Source organism: Triturus cristatus, chromosome 12 (genome assembly GCF_964204655.1).
Source record: "Triturus cristatus chromosome 12, aTriCri1.1, whole genome shotgun sequence".
NCBI classification, from domain to species: Eukaryota; Metazoa; Chordata; class Amphibia; order Caudata; family Salamandridae; genus Triturus; species Triturus cristatus.
The window spans coordinates 35,456,238-35,474,317 of NC_140595.1; the positions used below are offsets into that span (position 1 = coordinate 35,456,238).

At 47.3% G+C, this 18,080-nt stretch overlaps 1 protein-coding gene across 3 annotated transcripts in view; it reads left to right on the forward strand.

Annotated features, from left to right (window-relative positions):
• The window catches only part of MAST3 (microtubule associated serine/threonine kinase 3), a 268,364-nt gene that overhangs the window by 232,503 nt on the left and 17,781 nt on the right, over positions 1 to 18,080 (forward strand). For all 3 annotated transcript variants that reach the window (XM_085638360.1, XM_085638358.1, XM_085638359.1), the window contains 6 exons: positions 8,911 to 9,033; positions 10,368 to 10,480; positions 11,954 to 12,111; positions 12,893 to 13,128; positions 14,129 to 14,329; positions 17,111 to 17,337. In XM_085638360.1, coding sequence (XP_085494486.1) covers positions 8,911 to 9,033; positions 10,368 to 10,480; positions 11,954 to 12,111; positions 12,893 to 13,128; positions 14,129 to 14,329; positions 17,111 to 17,337 — 1,058 coding nt within the window. The remainder of the gene's footprint in view (positions 1 to 8,910; positions 9,034 to 10,367; positions 10,481 to 11,953; positions 12,112 to 12,892; positions 13,129 to 14,128; positions 14,330 to 17,110; positions 17,338 to 18,080) is intronic.

The window sequence follows — 18,080 nt, forward strand, 5'->3', positions numbered from 1 at the left end:
CTTTTTCAAGGCGGTGAGGATTAATCAACAAAGTCTTCCTGTGAGAGTAGAAAAAACGTCTCTGCGGTCCTCGGGAAAGTCGACTAGTGAAAGGAGCTGTCAGATGTACATCTGACAGCTCCTTTCACTAGTCGACTTTCCCGAGGACCGCAAAGACGTTTTTTCTACTCTCACAGGAAGACTTTGTTGATTAATCCTCACCGCCTTGAAAAAGCCCTGGGCCACTAGGGCGAAACACGTGTCGGCTTTTGTTTTTCTCCTCACAATTTGAAATGTTTGCACTCCTTTGATAAAAAGATAAATAAAAACAACACAAATGATCTTCATTCGAGCAATGTCTTTGATATTGATTATCCACTGACGTGGACCAATTAAGAAGGCACTACCCTCCATCGTTTTCTTAACCTAAACTTTTCAATGGCTCTTGGGTGTAACCATTTACAAGGACTGTGCCACATATAAAATTGGGCCCTAACAACTGCAGCGTCGCAAGTCCAGAACTTTCCACCCATACAGCAACCTATACTCTAGTTTTTATAGCACAAGTCTGGCGTGAAGAAAGCAAAAGAATTCTTTTCATAAGCATGAGTGCATTGTAAGACCATTAAAGGTGGTACAAAAACAGTTTAGTTGTTTAGCAACCCCATGTACCGTTGCCTGAAGGATTGTAAACGGGCAAATCGGCCTTTATAGAAAAGGCTCTTTTTTTTCCAGCTGAAGTCCTGAAGGCAGTGATGTCAGGTGCAACCCACACTTCATTTCTATGTTTCGTTTCTTCTAGAGCCTGGAATTTATGCCAGAGGAAATTACACATTTTTATACAGATTGTAGAAGTAGGTGACAATCTTTTTCCTCACTGGGAAAAACCTGGATATAAAATAGGTGTAGATTTGACAATTCATTTCTTAGATGTTTTGATTTGCGGTGATGGAAACAAGCCACAAGGTTACAAGACTGAAGAGATGGTCGTTTCAGAAGACCTGGGAACCGGTGATATAACGACCTGCAGAGCGCTGGGAATCGTGATGAGTAGACAGGAGAGGAAGAGGAGGGAAGTGGGAGGAAGGCGCCAGACATTTGCTGCGACACGGTTGCTCTTACTTGGAGGGGTCAAAGGGCGGTAAGACAAATAAGTACCCTAGACGGCTGGTCTAGCTCCTTGTAAAAGCGCCTTAGCGGGCAGGGAGTAAGGTTGCAGGGTGCTAAAGCTGCTGAAGGAGTGGGGTGTCATCCGGGGGAGGTTTGTGGGTGGTGCCAGTCTCTGCCGAAGCTCTGAGGCTGCGCCTATTGGGGTGCCACGGTGGTGTTCACATAGACCACGAACTGTGACACGGTGTGTCACTTTAAGTGGGAAGTGTACATTCCATGGTCCAATGGGGATGAGAGATTTTTGGCGTGTGCTGTGTCTGGTAGGCTCGGCCTAAAAAGAGTTTGCATCCCGTCTGCTCTTCTAGGCCTCCTCCCGGGCCCGGATCCTGCAGCCGGGCCGGGCTGTGATTGTCCCATTGTTCTGAGCGTTCTTGGCATCTCAGGCTGCAGCAGTGGGCGTGGCTCGGTTTGTTTGCCACCGCTTCTGCCTGTGGTCGCGTTCTGCGTTGGAGTCCCCTGGTGCTGGACCGCCCTAGGCTGGACGGCGGCTTTGGTAATGTTTTTCCCAGAGCCATCGTGCGTGGAAAGATTCTTGGAAGCAAGGACATGCCTGCGGGCACAGAAACTTGGAAGAAACGTGTACAGTGTCAGATCTTTAGCCAGAAGTCCCTGCAGTAAAAATGTTCAGACGGCGGTTTCACAAAACACAGGACAAGATTTACACCGAACAATAAAGTGCCACATAAGATGCACCGACTCCCAGCGCTGCATTTTGTTTACTACCCGCAATTTAGGGCATGCCCGGTGACATGTCGAGTTCTCTGAAAGAGCAGTGGATTTACGCTTGATAATGTGGCTTGTGCACCATGAATTAGGGCGGCAACAAACCTGGGTGAGTTTATAGCTTGGGGCAGACGCAGACCTCGGAGTTGATGTAGAGTAAAAATATATATTGACGGCTTTTAAACATTATCACGAATGGTTGATTAAAAGTCTGTATGCTTGTACAAACCCACGCCCTTTTTCTTTTTTGCGGTTTTAACACCCATTAGCGGGTTTCCGCCTTCTTAACCAGAGGTCAGGATTCTTAACCGCATGATGGAAGTCTGTGTTATTGTTACAACTTGTCTTAAGGACATTTCGCCCTCCTGCCTCCAAAAATTCAGGGCTGTGTTGGATTTCTTGCTGATTTTTACAGGGGATCTTCACGGAGGAGCTTACCTGTTCCTACTTGGCGCCCAAACTCCACTCGGCGCACCCGCTTCGCGGGTGCCCCTTCGCCCATATCGAGGAGCGGACCACAATCCACGCCGGGAAGAGCCCAGAGGAGGGAAACCGGCATCAAGCGTGTGGCTGTAGCGGGGCTGCGAGCGTGCGGGGACTTCATTTCCCAGAAGTCCCTGCTAGACCGTCGACGAGCTTCCGGTCCGCTCTCCCTGCTGCCCCGCCCCCCGCCCTCCTGAGGCTTAAAAACACCTGTTTTTCGTGGATTTAGCGGGACATCTTGCTGATTTTTACAGGGGATCTTCACGGAGGAGCTTACCTGTTCCTACTTGGCGCCCAAACTCCACTCGGCGCACCCGCTTCGCGGGTGCCCCTTCGCCCATATCGAGGAGCGGACCACAATCCACGCCGGGAAGAGTCCAGAGGAGGGAAACCGGCATCAAGCGTGTGGCTGTAGCGGGGCTGCGAGCGCGCGGGGACTTCATTTCCCAGAAGTCCCTGCTAGACCGTCGACGAGCTTCCGGTCCGCTCTCCCTGCTGCCCCGCCCCCCGCCCTCCTGAGGCTTAAAAACACCTGTTTTTCGTGGATTTAGCGGGACATCTTGCTGATTTTTACAGGGGATCTTCACGGAGGAGCTTACCTGTTCCTACTTGGCGCCCAAACTCCACTCGGCGCACCCGCTTCGCGGGTGCCCCTTCGCCCATATCGAGGAGCGGACCACAATCCACGCCGGGAAGAGCCCAGAGGAGGGAAACCGGCATCAAGCGTGTGGCTGTAGCGGGGCTGCGAGCGTGCGGGGACTTCATTTCCCAGAAGTCCCTGCTAGACCGTCGACGAGCTTCCGGTCCGCTCTCCCTGCTGCCCCGCCCCCCGCCCTCCTGAGGCTTTAACACAACATCCTACTCCCGCAGCGCGGGACGCAGCCCGGGCTAAGACCGGGCAAAGAGCGGGCCGTTTTAGGCCGTTAGAGGCCGGCAGAGACCGGACCGGGCCCCCTCTCTATCGTTGTCTTTGTCCCAAACCCCTCCTTTTTCTATACAATTAGTGGTTTTAACTATCCCGCCCGCTATGGCCACTAGAGTATCTAGAAGTAAGGCTGCCCAACAGTGCTCCAGCACGCTGGATAAATTCTTTTGTAAGTCTAGTGCTGCGGCTACTAAAGGTCGCATAGCATCAGACACTATCCCAGAGGTAAATGTTGAAAATGTGTCCGTCTCAATGGTCCCCTCGGACTCTTCATCCATTGATATTAGCACTCCAACACCATTTGACGCCACTCACTTATCTCTCATGGATAGCATCGACCAGACAATAGAGACTGTCCTCCAACAACTTAGGACCCCGTCAAACCTTTTGAGGGATAGCGAGTCCCTGTGCCCCTCGGGGGTGGTGGAGTCCACTCCGCATATTATTTGTGCAGAAACATCCAAAGTACAGGTTGAAGGGCAGGTTGTAGCGCGAACAGATCCTGTAGGCAGGAAAGTCTACCACCCTTCGAAAAGGAAAAGGATAAGGAAATTAAGAGGGGCAAAAAGGGCCAAAGTGGATAAAATCAACCCATCACTAGTTGCTAGTTCTGGCGTCCTAGCTTCTCCCGTAGATAGTTCCCCGGGAATCGGTTTTGATCATTTAGATTCGCCGTTAGCAACAGTGGTACCTGGGTCTTCTGGCCCGTTTGTATTTGGTGGAAATTCTCTAAATACAGCCGAAGCTCTGATTGGCTCTTTTAGGGATATCCTTAGGAGCCTGTTGGAGCCTCTGACCGTCAAATTGGATTCTATAGCTGCTAGACTTAAGGCTATGGAAGAGGCACAGAGTAGGAATAGTTCTAGTGGGGGGTTGGGTCCAGGTGCACTGACGACTCCCCAGGATCCTGCTGGGCTCAGAGCGCCTTCTGCGGGAACAAGTATACAGGTCCCGGCAGGGGTTCAAGATAGTGGTATAGGTAGCCATTCTCCCCCATTGCCCCCCTCACAAATACTTAGGCCCCCTGTCCCGGTACCTAGAAGATCTAAACAACCAACATCACCACTTCTAATGAGCGGGGGGCGAGCCAACGATGAATTCACTAATCGCCCCATGAGTCCTAACAGTAGGCGTAGGGTGGTTAATTTGCCCCCGGAGGCTGTGCCCTACACAGCGATTATGGTAGGAGTCCCTGAGCTCACTAGTGATTTCAGAGAGCCACAGGACTCACTTCGTAATAAAGTAATTAGTTGGCTTAATACCAATAGGCCCCTCCCTCCTAATATAAAAGGTGATGTGTTGATGGTTAGAAGGATCCCATGGATTGGAATCACTCCCAAAAATAGGGTAGGGGACTGTATCATAATCAGTTTTAAAAACCCACTGGTTGCCCCTTATATTTGCAACTGGCTGGTAAGGCCGGACAAATCCAACATAGATGTAGTGTCCCTCTCGCAATTCTATCCAAAAGCTTCCAACTTAGGAGTGGGGAGGGAACAGAGTTGGACTAGAGTGGGCTTTGCAGTAGATGGTTCTCGGTACAGACCCAAGTACAATCCATTGCCTGCCCATGGTAATTTTGTCCATCAGAACAGATTTTCCTGTCTGGAACTGGTAGATTGACCAATAAGAGGGGCCATTCCGCATGGTCAGATAAAATCTGCCTATGGCTTTATACTTAGGGGGGGAGGTACATTTGTTCCCACTTACAAAAAAAGGTCCCTGACCCCTGTAAAAGCCGAAGGGCCCATACTGGGATGCACTCAAGTCTTTAACGAGGATCCACCAGATGCATTAACTGTTCCCGCAATGCAGTTGGTGGAGCTTGCTGAATTACCCACTCGGTCGCCCATCACCTCTGGCCTGGGTGATTTGGGCGACCCTGTATATGACATCCCGTCTGCACCAAGTGAGGGTGGTCCCAAACCCCAAGGTCTTGGTATGACTATCCTGTCCTGGAATGTAGCTGGCATCTCTAACAAGGTGGATACCCCGGAGTGGGAAACTTTGGTTAGTAAGTGTGATCTACTCCTTTTTCAAGAGACTTGGGCCAGGGCACCACTGGCCAGGAGGGGATACGACATCTTCGAAATCTCAGCAAAATCGAATGGGAGAGGGAGACCTTCGGGAGGTTTGGCAATCTGGGTAGCAAGCCATATTGGGTGTCAGGCAGTTGGTATGGACACACTTTCACCGGACATTCAGTGTGTGCTCCTCAGATGGCCTGACAAAAGTACGTGGGCTATTGTCAATGTATACTCTCGACCAGTCGCTGTGGGTAAAGAATCCCCCACCCTAGCTGACCTCTCATCCTTTTTAGGGCAATTGACGGGGGACTTGAAAATAGTGATGGGAGGAGATTTTAACTGCCACTTTGAACCCCTGGAGGGCCTAATGGAGGGTGTTTCTAGTGCCGAAGATGACCATTGGGGAGTTCCTCCCTCTTCATCACCTCACCCTAAAGCTTGGTCCCCGTTGGCAGTACAACTTACCTCTCTCAGCTTGAATTTCGCCTTGAGGGCGTGCAATGGGCGCACTCCTTCTGACACCCCTTCGGTCTGTACTTTTAATAAAAAGGACCATGAGTCAAGGCTGGACTACATTTTTATAGATATTTCCCTCTGGCCCAAAGTTATTGATTTTAGAGTGATCTCGAGGTTAGATAGTGACCACAATGCCCTTTCCCTGATGATCCAGCACCCAGCCCCTGTCTTAGGGACGCCAACTACCGGTTTTCTAGCCGACCAGGGAGATATATTACTCACTACAAGCAGGCGCCGAGTGAAATGGGGGAAACTACTTGAGAAAGAAGAAGCATTAAAAAACCTCTATGACATAGCACTCCCCAGGTTCCAGGAGGTGGATGCCCTTATCAGCCAATCTAGACCCTCAGATTACAATGAGAGACTCTCTGGTATTCATCTGGCCTTAGTAAAGGACCTTGCAGATGTTTTCAATCCGGCCGTGCCTACTAGAAGGAAAAAGACTCGTGCTCCGACTTGGTATACTTCCACTTGCAGGAAAACTAAGTCTGAGCTTCTTTCTGCAATCAAAGAGGGTAGTGATAAGGTGAAGATAGCTGCACTTAGGAGGGGGTATAAGGTTGCACTGGCCAATGCAAGGGCTGAGTGGGATTGGAACCACTGGCATGACCTGACCGGAGCCCTGAAATCCAAAGATTATAGAAAATTTTGGGCTCTGGTAAACAATGGAACAGGGGATCTGCTGTCTGCAGTAGAACCCAACATTGCCCCCTCTGTTTGGGAGGCTCATTTTGGGTTATTATACCAAGATTCCACTCTCTGGCCGGAGGGGATGGTGTTAGAGTCCCCCTGCCTGCAAGAGATTGCCCTGGAATTTTCTCTGGGGGAGGTGAAGCTGGCACTGGAGGGCTTAGCTCTGGGGAAGGCACCGGGGCTGGACAAGCTACCAGGTGATTTGTTTAGATATCACCCGGATATTTGGGCCCCGTACTTTCTTGTCCTTTTTAATGCCATTTTGGGAGGTATGGCGATCCCTTCCTCCTGGTTAGGGGCTGAAATAGTTCCGATCTACAAGAAAGGGTCCCCTTTGAGCCCTGCAAACTATAGGCCTATCAGCCTGATAGATGTTCCCCAAAAGCTTTTTGCGCGCCTTATCTTGAATCATCTATTAGACTGGGTGGAGGAAAATGACATCTTGAGTCCCCTTCAGGCTGGCTTCAGGAGAAACACATCGACCATGGACCAGATCTTCCGCCTAGTTCTCCTCTACTGGAAGACGGTGAGGATTGAGGGCGGGAGACTGTACATGGTCTTTGTGGATCTGAGGTCAGCCTTTGACCTAGTCCCGCGCAGGAAACTCTGGGAGGTATTGGAAAAGCTAGGAATTCCCTCCCAGCTACTTAACATCCTGGCCCGCCTGCACGAGAACAACTATGCGCAAGTCAGGTGTGGGAGGGATGGCAGACTTTCATCCAGGTTCCCTGTGCGCCGAGGTGTGAGGCAGGGTTGTGTCCTGGCACCGACCCTGTTTTGTCTATTCATTAACAATGTCATATCACACCTGGAAAATGTTAAGGATAATGACGCCCCCTATTTGGCAGGTAGGAGGGTTCCGGCAATCATGTTTGCCGATGACACCCTCCTCCTCTCAAAATCTCCAATGGGGATTCAGAGGATCCTGGATGGGTTTGGTCTATTCTGCAGTGAGCATGGATTGGAGGTGAATACAGAAAAGACCAAGTTTATGATCTTTAACCCACCAACTAAAACTAGGCCCAATCCTACCCTGGGGACCGAGAGCCTTGAGAGGGTGTCTACCTTCATATATCTGGGGGTCACACTGCAGGAAAACCTGGCATGGGATCGGCAGATAGTACGTTCCAAGGCCAAATTATCCCAACTCTCGGGTGCAATCCTGAAAGTGGCCAATACTTCTTCTTTCAAGCCCATAAGCCCGGCCCTTGAAACCTATAAGACCCAGGCCAAGGCTGCGGCCATGTATGGCAGTGAGCTATGGGGACATAAAACGGTGAAGGGCTTATCAATAGTGGAAAACAGTTTTTTGAGGCGCCTTTTAGCCCTTCCAAGTGCCACGCCACTCCAGCCTCTGAGAATGGACATGGGCCTCCCCCCTATTGCAGAGGAGCTTGTGTCAAAGCCAGTGAAATTCTGGCACAGGCTCTGGTCTACGGACGAACTTTATCACTATAGGGAGGACCTTACCCATGTCATGAGCTTAAATTCAAGTGGCAAAATACCCTGGCTCACCTTTGTGGAAAACGAACTGTCTGCCCTTAATCTTCGTCATCTGTGGGAGGACCCTGCACGAGGTTGCCGCGCAATCTCGCGCAAGGCTTTGGCTCTAATTTATAAGGACAGGTCCCTCGCACACTTGACGGCTGCTCAAAATAGTGGTACCCTAACCCTGAAATTTTTAGAATCCAAAAATTCATATGCTTTTGAACCTTTTATGGATTTTATCTTTCCTATCCTGGCAAGGAAATTGTATGTTCAATGGAGGTATAGCACACTACCTATTAATTCATATACCTCGAAGTGGACTAATGGGGGCGACAAAATATGCCCCTGTTGTAACAACTACGTGGAAGATGACCCCCATATCTTGTTTGTGTGTCCTGCATACCAAAGGCCTAGGAAATATTGGATAGCGCCACTCTGTAAGAACCTGGGGTTCAGAGAGTATGCACAAGCATATAGGATCTTGAAAACTTGCACCCTGGACCACATTGTGTTTGCTGTTTCCAAATTTCTTATGGCTATATGGTTGATCAGAAGGAAAAAATTGTCTGAAGCCCCTTGAACTTTTTAAAGAACCTTCTAAACGCGATTTTAACTTATTCCTTGCTGGGACAGTTGTTTTTATTCAAATGTATTTTATTAATGTTTTATTGTCTGTATTCTTTTTATTGCATCTTTTATGGTCTATATGACCGAAATAAAGAATTTTTGGAATTGGAATTGGATTTCGTTCTGTACGTCTGAATCCGTAGCAACAGTGACACCCAGTGGTCAGAACGGTGCATTGAAATGTGCTGCCTTGTGTTAAGCAGCATTAGTGCAGCGCGCCCTGAGCACCGCATCTCTGGCCGTCCAGGCTGACGGGGGCTTGTTTTTGCTTTGTTTCAGGAGGGGCCCACGAGGTGAAGCAGCATTCTTTCTTCTGCACCTTGGACTGGAACGGGCTGCTGCGACAGAAGGCCGAGTTTGTCCCCCAGCTGGAAGCAGACGACGACACCAGCTACTTCGACAGTAAGTCCGCTGCCCCCTCACCGGGGGGTGGGGGTTCTTATTCAGAGGCGCTGAGAATCTTTTCCACAGTGGACCACTTCTAAGGACAGGCTGGTCGGGCAGATACGGTGTGGGAGTCAGTCACCTGTGAGGGGCCCTGATTACAGCCCTGGGCTCCTGGCTCTGCGGTTGATGTTTCCTCTACACCAGGGCCCCTCACACAATAGACCCTGAAGTGCTGACATATGGGAGGGTGGGAGGAACACAGCCCTGCTGGGGTTAGTCTGAACACACAGCTGGCTGTCACAGCAGCCACTGAAGTCGGGGTCACGTTACACCTTTTTCTAAGTGGCTCCCTTCACATGACCGGATCTTCAGAGGAATTCTTTACTTATTGAAATATGTTTTCTTTGTGCACTTGGAAAGCTTTAAACCCTTTAGAATGTGACATAGTCTTATTTTTGGGAGATCACATAAGTTGCTTTTTTAATGGTAATTCCTTTAATCAGTGGTTAGGCCTGGGATAGTAGAAAGTTTCAGGGGGCATGTTATAACCATATAAGGTGATTTCCATTAATAAAACACTCGGTGAACAAACCGCAGGGTCCCTAAAAGCCCACTCATCCACAATTCAAGCCAATGACATAGTGGTTGGATTAACTTAACAATAGTTATAGATTCTAAAGGTTAGGACAACGTTTAAACTCACTAAGACAGGTATTTAAAATGTTTAGATTAATGAAAATAAAAGCTATTGATGGCCTAGTAAGAGAATTTTGTTTGATAGCGCTTACCCACACAATCGTAAAGCTTTGAAGCGCTCGAAGTGTCAGGCCGCCCACATTCCATTTCCTCCTCCAGCAGTCTGCATCACTGTGCCGTCATGTGATGTACAATTGCTACTAAAAGTTAGTCAATTCTTCCCAAGTAATGGATTAGTTTGTTGGAGAGACTTTCGATTGCATAGTGTTCACCCATGATCGGTTTGAAGGTTTGGTACAGACACGCGTGTCCTCACATCTGAGTTTTTGACATGCACCCCACAGAGCAACACGTTCCTTAAGGTTTTCATGCACGCGCCCACCAACACATTTTCTTTTTTATCATTGGTTCACTAGGCTCTCCCCAGCCTTTGGTCACCATCTTGGTTGAGGTGGAACCTTAGAAGGGCACGAATAGGCCTGCCAGCTTAATTTCTACTTAGTTCTTACTACACTGAGACTTGTGATAACGTTTTGTGGATATTCAGTCTTTAATGATCATCTGATGCCCAAAGAGAGGGTAAAGAGCCAACATAAAGCCTCACACTTGTTTGCATCACAATAATGTACTAATCCTTTCTGTTCTTCTTTCAGCACGCTCTGAGAGGTATCACCACTTAGGTTCTGAGGAAGACGATGAGACGAACGATGAAGAGTCGTCGGTTGAGATCCGCCAGTTTTCTTCTTGTTCTCACCGGTTTAGCAAGGTGCGTAATTTATGGAACCCGTTGCGTGGGTTGTGTATTTTAGAACAAGAGATCCAAAGTTCCCCTCTGGAGCCAACAGTCATCTAGGGACGTTGCACAGTCTTTAGCGAGTCTTGTCCAAGTCACCATGAATTGGGGAAATTCATTTCAACCGTTAATGCAGCATGGTTACCTGTGATGTTTCGTGCAGTTAAAGGTGAAGGTATTTGTTGCAGGTCCTTGTGAAGGGCTTGGGGGTGGGGGAGGGGGGGCTCCAGACTGATGCGTCCTCTAAAAAAAGTGCTTCAAGGTAGTCGTTTGCCTGACGTGAAACTCCAAGCAGCCGGATCGCATTAGTTGGGGCATCATCCAGTTTACAGCCTTAATGGCACAGGAGCCTGTTGGAAGCGACCAAAGTGACAGGTGGTCCTCCTGTGTGTGGTACCCAGGTAGCCGCGTCTCTTAAAGGACTAACAAGGGCTGACTGTTGACGAATGCAGCCTTGGTGTTGAGCTCTTGGAATGAGATCCTGCTTGTAGCAGAATCTCTCAAAGAAGCATTTACTTCAGTCTGTTGTCTGCAGTATCAGACGCAGGTCGATGGAGAAGGGTCTGTGATCCTCTTGATGTTCACGGTGTATTATTCTCTTAAATCCAAAGCTGTCCACGGTTCTCTTAAACACAAAGCTGTCCACGGTTCTCTTAAACAAAATGCTGTCCGCAATTCTCTTAAACACAAAGCTGTCCACGGTTCTCGTAAACACAAAGCTGTCCACGATTCTCGTAAACACAAAGCTGTCCGCGATTCTCGTAAACACAAAGCTGTCCACGATTCTCTTAAACACAAAGCTGTCCACGGTTCTCTTAAACAAAATGCTGTCCGCGATTCTCTTAAACACAAAGCTGTCCACGATTCTCGTAAACACAAAGCTGTCCACGATTCTCATAAACACAAAGCTGTCCACGGTTCTCTTAAACAAAATGCTGTCCGCGATTCTCTTAAACACAAAGCTGTCTGCGATTCTCTTAAACACAAAGCTGTCCACGGTTCTCTTAAACAAAATGCTGTCCGCGATTCTCTTAAACACAAAGCTGTCTGCGATTCTCTTAAACACAAAGCTGTCCACAATTCTCTTAAACACAAAGCTGTCCACGATTCTCTTAAACACAAAGCTGTCCACGATTCTCGTAAACACAAAGCTGTCCGTGAATCTCTTACACCCAAAGCTGTCCACGATTACCTGCAGCCACCGTTAGGTCCGTGTTGTCTCTAACTAAGTGGCACAGTATCCAAAAGATGTAGCTTGAGAAAAGCTTAAAATGTTGCCTGGCTAAAAGTATTCTAGGATCACTTGGAGGTTTGGTTGTTTGGCAGGAAATGGTGATGACTTTGGAAGCGCCTCAGCTATACCAATCTACTTTGTAAGGCAGCTTCTCTTGTGATTTCAAAATACAGTCAAGACATGCTTGCTGAAGGTTTTTTCTCTTCCTCTAGGTTTACAGCAGCACCGAACATCTTGCCACTCAGTTGAACCTCAGCTTCTCGTCATCCGAGAGAAGCCACAGTGAAGAGACAGAGGAGCGGAGGGAGAGGTGGGAGCGGGCAGCCTCCGGGGAGGAGGACAAGAGCCGTTTCTTGGGTACTGAAGCCAGGTGAGTGGTAAAGTGCACACGGAGAAGGCACGCTGGTTCTAGATATTGCGTTGATGTGACCTGCACGCGACATTGAATCGTTTCCATTGGAGATTAGCAAACTGCTGAGTACTTGGTCCCCTGAAGACACATTTTTTCCGCTGACTGAGAGCTGAACATTAGCAATGACCGGTACAAGTTCATTGAATCAAACACAATAATGAAGGGCTCTAGGAAGGCAAATTGGGGCCAGAAACGTTTAGAGGTGGGGGACGGTTTGGGGTCTCTCGGTCAGCCCAGCTGCTTCCAGTTGATCACACTCATCAACGAGTCTTCTAGGTTTTGTTAAAATACATCTAACCCAAATGTTTGTGGTGATGGTCTCTTGGGTTTTCAGGTGTGATGTGTAACTTATGAGCCTGAAAAGGTGTGTGGGGCATTCATTGTTTCACAATGAAATTGTTGTCGTCTTGTTGACTCATCATTGGGACCACGGTAAGCGACACCAACTCATGTTCTTACAAGGCATCAGTTTGGCCTATGGGTGAGTTTTAATTTGCAGGAGTGACGCGTGCTGTTCTGATGATGTGTTAGGGTTGGTTACCTGTCCGCTAACCCTGAGCATCTCCTATGTATAGAGCTATGTCCAGGTGCTGCTCTGCCACACAGTCTATTTCTAAGAACTGTGAATGCCAAGTTAAGCCTCTGCCTGATCCGAAGTTAAAAGGAGTGACAAGATTTTTTTTGTTTGTTGGGGAAAATTGTCCCTCTTGCTTCATTCACTTCTCTCTTCTCCCGATAGGATGAGGTCGTGGACGTCCTCGGACTCCTCTCAGCATTCCTCACAACACGGCAGAAGTGGAAGTCCATCGACAATGAGCAGCGCTTACAGCCTCGAAACCATGCCAAAGTTTGCCTTTTCATCAGAGGATGAGAGCTACGACACAGGATCCTCGAAACCAGAGAAACCACTCTTTGTTTTGGGAGACTTGAAGACCAGCAGCAAAGCCAGGGCCACGAAGTCCTCATCATTATCAGGTTGGACGGCTGAGATTATGGTTTAGGCTCGCTCCGCATACAAAGTCTTAAGCCGTAGAGTGCAGTGTAGGTCAAAGGAAGATAAAGGCATGTAGAGGTTCTGCAGGAGAAGATGGGTCTGGCAGATCTTCTAAAGTGAGGCCTTCGTGCTTGACTTTGTCACGTTTTTGGGTTTCGAAAGTAGCAATCTAAATTTAAGATTAATCCGACTCTTGTCTTCGTTTGCAGAAGCCGGGGCCGGTGGGTAACCACAAAATCATGGGTGGATGTCCATTATAGTCTGCTGTGACAATTGTCTATCTATCATGTGACTGACAACTTGCTTCAAAAGTGTCTCAAGACAATAAAAATAAATGTGAGATATTTGGCAACCAGTGGCTCTCGAACAGAATATCAAGATTGCTGTATGCCGGTTATTCATGCGGCATGAATCTGTTATGGGTTCATACACTCTATACAATTTTACCATCGAGTTGTTAGATATCGAATTGTCCAGGAGGTTGTGATAAAATCGTGGGCATTAGCAGAGTGATATTTTTGTATACCTTCCTAATAGACCTTCTGTAAACGAGATGAGTTTTACAAGAGCATTGCTACAGGCAAGTAACTAATCCTCACATCTCTAGATGATCTTTGAAGGGGAAAAGCTTTGTGCCGTGGCACTGAAGAGAGTTGGCTTCGTATCGCAGGGGCAAAGAGTAAGATTTTTGGGTGCTCATTGGCTTTGCATCCTTTTGAGAATGGTTTCACTCCTGGAAATTTGAAACTTGAAGTAATGAGGAACTTCTCATTGAGTCCCAAAGGCCTCCTAGCTCTTACTCTAATTATCCGCAAGAGCGCAAAACTAGACACATGCGTAAAAAGCAAAGGTAGTAACAATTTTCTGTGAGTGTAGTCACCCACATCTGCACCTCAGCATCAAAGATGCCTTTTTATACATATTGAGCCGTGCTTTGGATAAAATGTCTTGACCTCCCCTGTTCTTCTTTTCGATTTGCAGCCGATCTTGTAAGCTTGAGCCAAATTCGGTTTCGCAGCAACAGCACCGGCACCAAAAACTCCACCCCTCGAGCCTTGGACCCCGGGGTGAGTCTCCGACTGGGAGGACCAAAGGAGACTCCTGAGAAGCAGAAGATGTCCACCCCCAACAGAGTTCCCAAGTCGGCATCGGTCTCAGCACTGTCTCTGATCATCACATCAGGTAAGGGCAGCGAAACAGCATCGAGCCATCATAGACATAGCAGAAAGCCTCATGCAGAGAGCACAGAACTTTTGAAAGTGCTGAGAAAAGGCCGTAAGGGATAGATAATATTGTCCGTTACACAACCCACTATGGGGGAAACTAGGCGGCTGTTGGAGACCGACAAGTGAAATGTAGTTTGCACTGTAAGCTTTAAGATCGCTCAGTTTATGAGTCTCAGTGGAAGCGTAGCAGGTAAAAGGGATGTTGTCCTGTGCTCCTTCGAAGAAAAAATAAGTGTCACTGAGCTATTTAATCTATTTAGGAATACGTATGCAATAAATATTGGAATGCGTATTGAACAGTTTGCAAATGGATGTTCCTAGAAGTGGAAGTGCTAGCAGTGATGGGATGACTGGTAGAAGATTCACAAATAGATAAATATTTGTGCTTTTAAATTTGAAGACTATTTATGCTTGTGGCCTCCGAAAGGCTTGTTTTGATTGGAGCAGCCATTGATGAACCTACATCTCCCCTGAGGCGCGAGAGCCCAGAATCTACCATTCTAAAATGGGTTCTCTCTCAATAACATAACTGTTCATCTCTGCCTCAAACCAGCAGAAGGTGTGTGACTGTACTCAGCGTTTAAAATACTGTAGTGGCTACTTACTACCAAAGCGTCTTCCAATCAGAGCTCTTTCAAGCACACATACTTGTAGTTGTCACCTTTTCTTATGACTGGTATCAATCATGTAAACATGTTGTTGGGACAGGATTCTAAAACCACCTCTGGGGGTAATGCTTTTTAGGTCTCGCCAGAGCCAGCGCATTCGCTGTCTCAGGCGAGACATTTAGTAAGTGGGTTTTCAAAATACTACCCATCGGCTTTTGCTGGCCTAAAGCTTGCGTTCACGCGTGCGTGAACGTGCACAGCTGCCAGCTTTCAGCGCCCGAGGCGCCATCTGGAACATGATTACTTTCACTTTTGGCGCTGCTGCGTGCGCACCACTCGCGTGTTTGCCGGTGCGCGCACCCCCGCTTTCACTTTTGCCGTCTTGTCTTTCATTTTAAGCAAGCCATGAGACTGCATTTTAGCTAATTAGAACTGGCTGAGCACTATGCCCCATTTATTCTCATCCCGTTACACTTGTGACTTCTATCCTCCGCTCGCGTTGCAGGAGGAGACTTGTACCTGAGCCTCGACACCATTCACCAATGCGATCACATGACATTTATTTATAGTATTTTTTTCGTCTACCTGATCCTTGATGCTATTTGCCGATGCCGTCACCTGCTATCTATTTAAAGCCCCTCTTTTATTTCGCTCTCTTAACGTGTGGAGCCACAGTTTCGCTAACGGCTATCCTGCCGATCTCTGACACATATTCCCTTTATCAAGTGAGCAGAATTTTGGACCGCTTTGCGTGACCGCTCACCACGATCCTCCCAAGTTAGACGTTCACTCTTTCTTTGCTTTCCCTTTCACAGACTTTGGAGCATCTCGTTTACAACAGTGCCCGCTGCGTTACTTTTATGGGATTCGGCTATATTCGCCCAACTGGCTGCTATGCTGCCGTGCCGATATTAATCTCAATCTCCTGCTTAAGAGAGCACGCATCTTTTCATTTCGACCTTGTTTTTTAGTTACTATTCCCAAGCGTACAAGTATGCCTTTGCATGTACTTTTAATGTGGATTACCTTATTTAGGTAGCATCTTTCTTCTCTTTAAGAGTAGTCCAGGATAGGTTGAACCGAGAAGGGGACTGTCAAAATCCACACATTCATTACTGCTCTATGAAGAGAATGAACTTTTCCATTCGTTCAAACATGTTGCCTTGAGGCACTTCATGGGGACTTCAAGGTACTTAGTAGTGCCAAAAAAAGGAAGCATTACATATTTTATTGGCGTTTAATTGTTTCATTTGGTATTTTTAGGGTGTGGAGCAATATCATAAAAGGGCGCGCTGGAACTGAGATGTGAACCTTTTTTCAAAACGTTTTACTATCTAAAGCACACACTCTCAGAGATAGTGCATGAGCTGCCGGTACTAAACTCAAACAAGCATTGGCATTGCCAATAGGTCTCGCCTTTGGGACCTTATAGGTGTTTAGCCATGCAACACTTGATGTTGTTGCACCAAGGATATTGTGCTGCATAACTAAACACTTATAAGGACCCAAAAGCGAGACCTATTGGCTATGCCAATGCTTGTTTATTCAGATCTTCAAATACGTTTCCAGCATTTATTGTAAGCAATCACATCATGTGGACATAAGTTTTGTTTGGATGGCCTTGCAAGTTTGGTAGTTGGGATAATTGGTCTGTTCCTCCTTCATGCTACCGTGGAGACGAGGCACTATACCTAAAGGCCTTTTCTGTTGAGATATTTTACTCTAGCTGCAGCTCTTCCATTATTCATAACACGGCACCCCGAGATGTGATTTTGAGTATGGGAATGACAGGTGACACTGATTAATTACCAACCACAAGTGGATCATTTTTACCCGCCCTTTCAAAGCGGCAAAGGAGGCCCCTAAGTATATGTATGTGTTTAAATACTCAAAGGTCTTTATTAATATTTTTTGGCTGTAATGTTACGAATATTCTCAAGTTATTGGTTTTGGAATGTTCAAATTTCTCCTGAAATTGCTGCTTTTGCTCATTTGGAATAAACTGAGGGTCCTTCTAGAAACAGATAATGTCACACTGATGGATACGGAGAGGCTTAACCCTGCAGACAATATTGAGGAGGGAAATGCCACACGTTTATCAAATTAAAATTTTGTTTTTCTCTTGGTAGATGAGTATGGCAGCGCACCGCTGGTTAGCCCGATCTCGCAACGCTCTTTCTCGTCCAATCCGTCGTCCAGGGATTCCTCACCAAGCCGAGATGCTTCTGTCACCATAACCAGCCTTCGGCCTCCCATCATTATTCAGAGCTCTGGAAAGAAGTACGGATTCACCTTGCGGGCAATAAGAGTCTACATGGGGGACAGCGATGTGTACACCGTGCACCACATGGTGTGGGTGAGTATAGCAGGAGGAACCACTGGCCCTTTGAATCATGGGGACCAGGTGGTTGAGCTGGAATTTGTGCAAATCATTTTTTTTTTCTGCACAGTGTTTGCCAGTTCACAAAAAATTTGTTAACATACATTGAAGGTTGCACAATTTGATATGGCCGTCCTCCCAATTTATACATCCGTATTGGGGAATAGGCAATTAAATACTAGAACATCTGTTATACTCAATAATGTTGTCTTAATGACCAACACTGCAAAATTAAAAATGTCAGAAACCAGCACTGCAATCCTGCAGCTTTTTTTTGTAGTCACATTTTTTCCGCATCTTATATTATTCAGCACCAAAATACTTCACGGGGGGAGCGTGCACTTCTTAGTAAATCTCTTTATGTTATATTATATCTGCTTTTAGATGTCCGTTGCACTTTAAATTTATTTCCACTGAGATGCCGACTTCTGTTCTATTTCTTTAGTATAGCCTGTTTGACAATTTGCAAACTTGAATTTCAGTCTGATTTGCTGCAAAGTTTCAGTTTAATACCACCGTGTAGGGTTGGGCCATCCTGCCCCTGGGTGACCGAATGGTTATTTTATGGCCAGTGTGCAGTCCATCCATGATCGTCCTTCCCTGAGAGCTAAGACAGGCACCACCTCGCTCCAGTTCTTGGCGTCTCGCCATTGTCATTCGGGCCATAAATACCCAAAGCAAACCCTGGTGGGCAAGAGATGGAGGGATCCCGTAGGGAG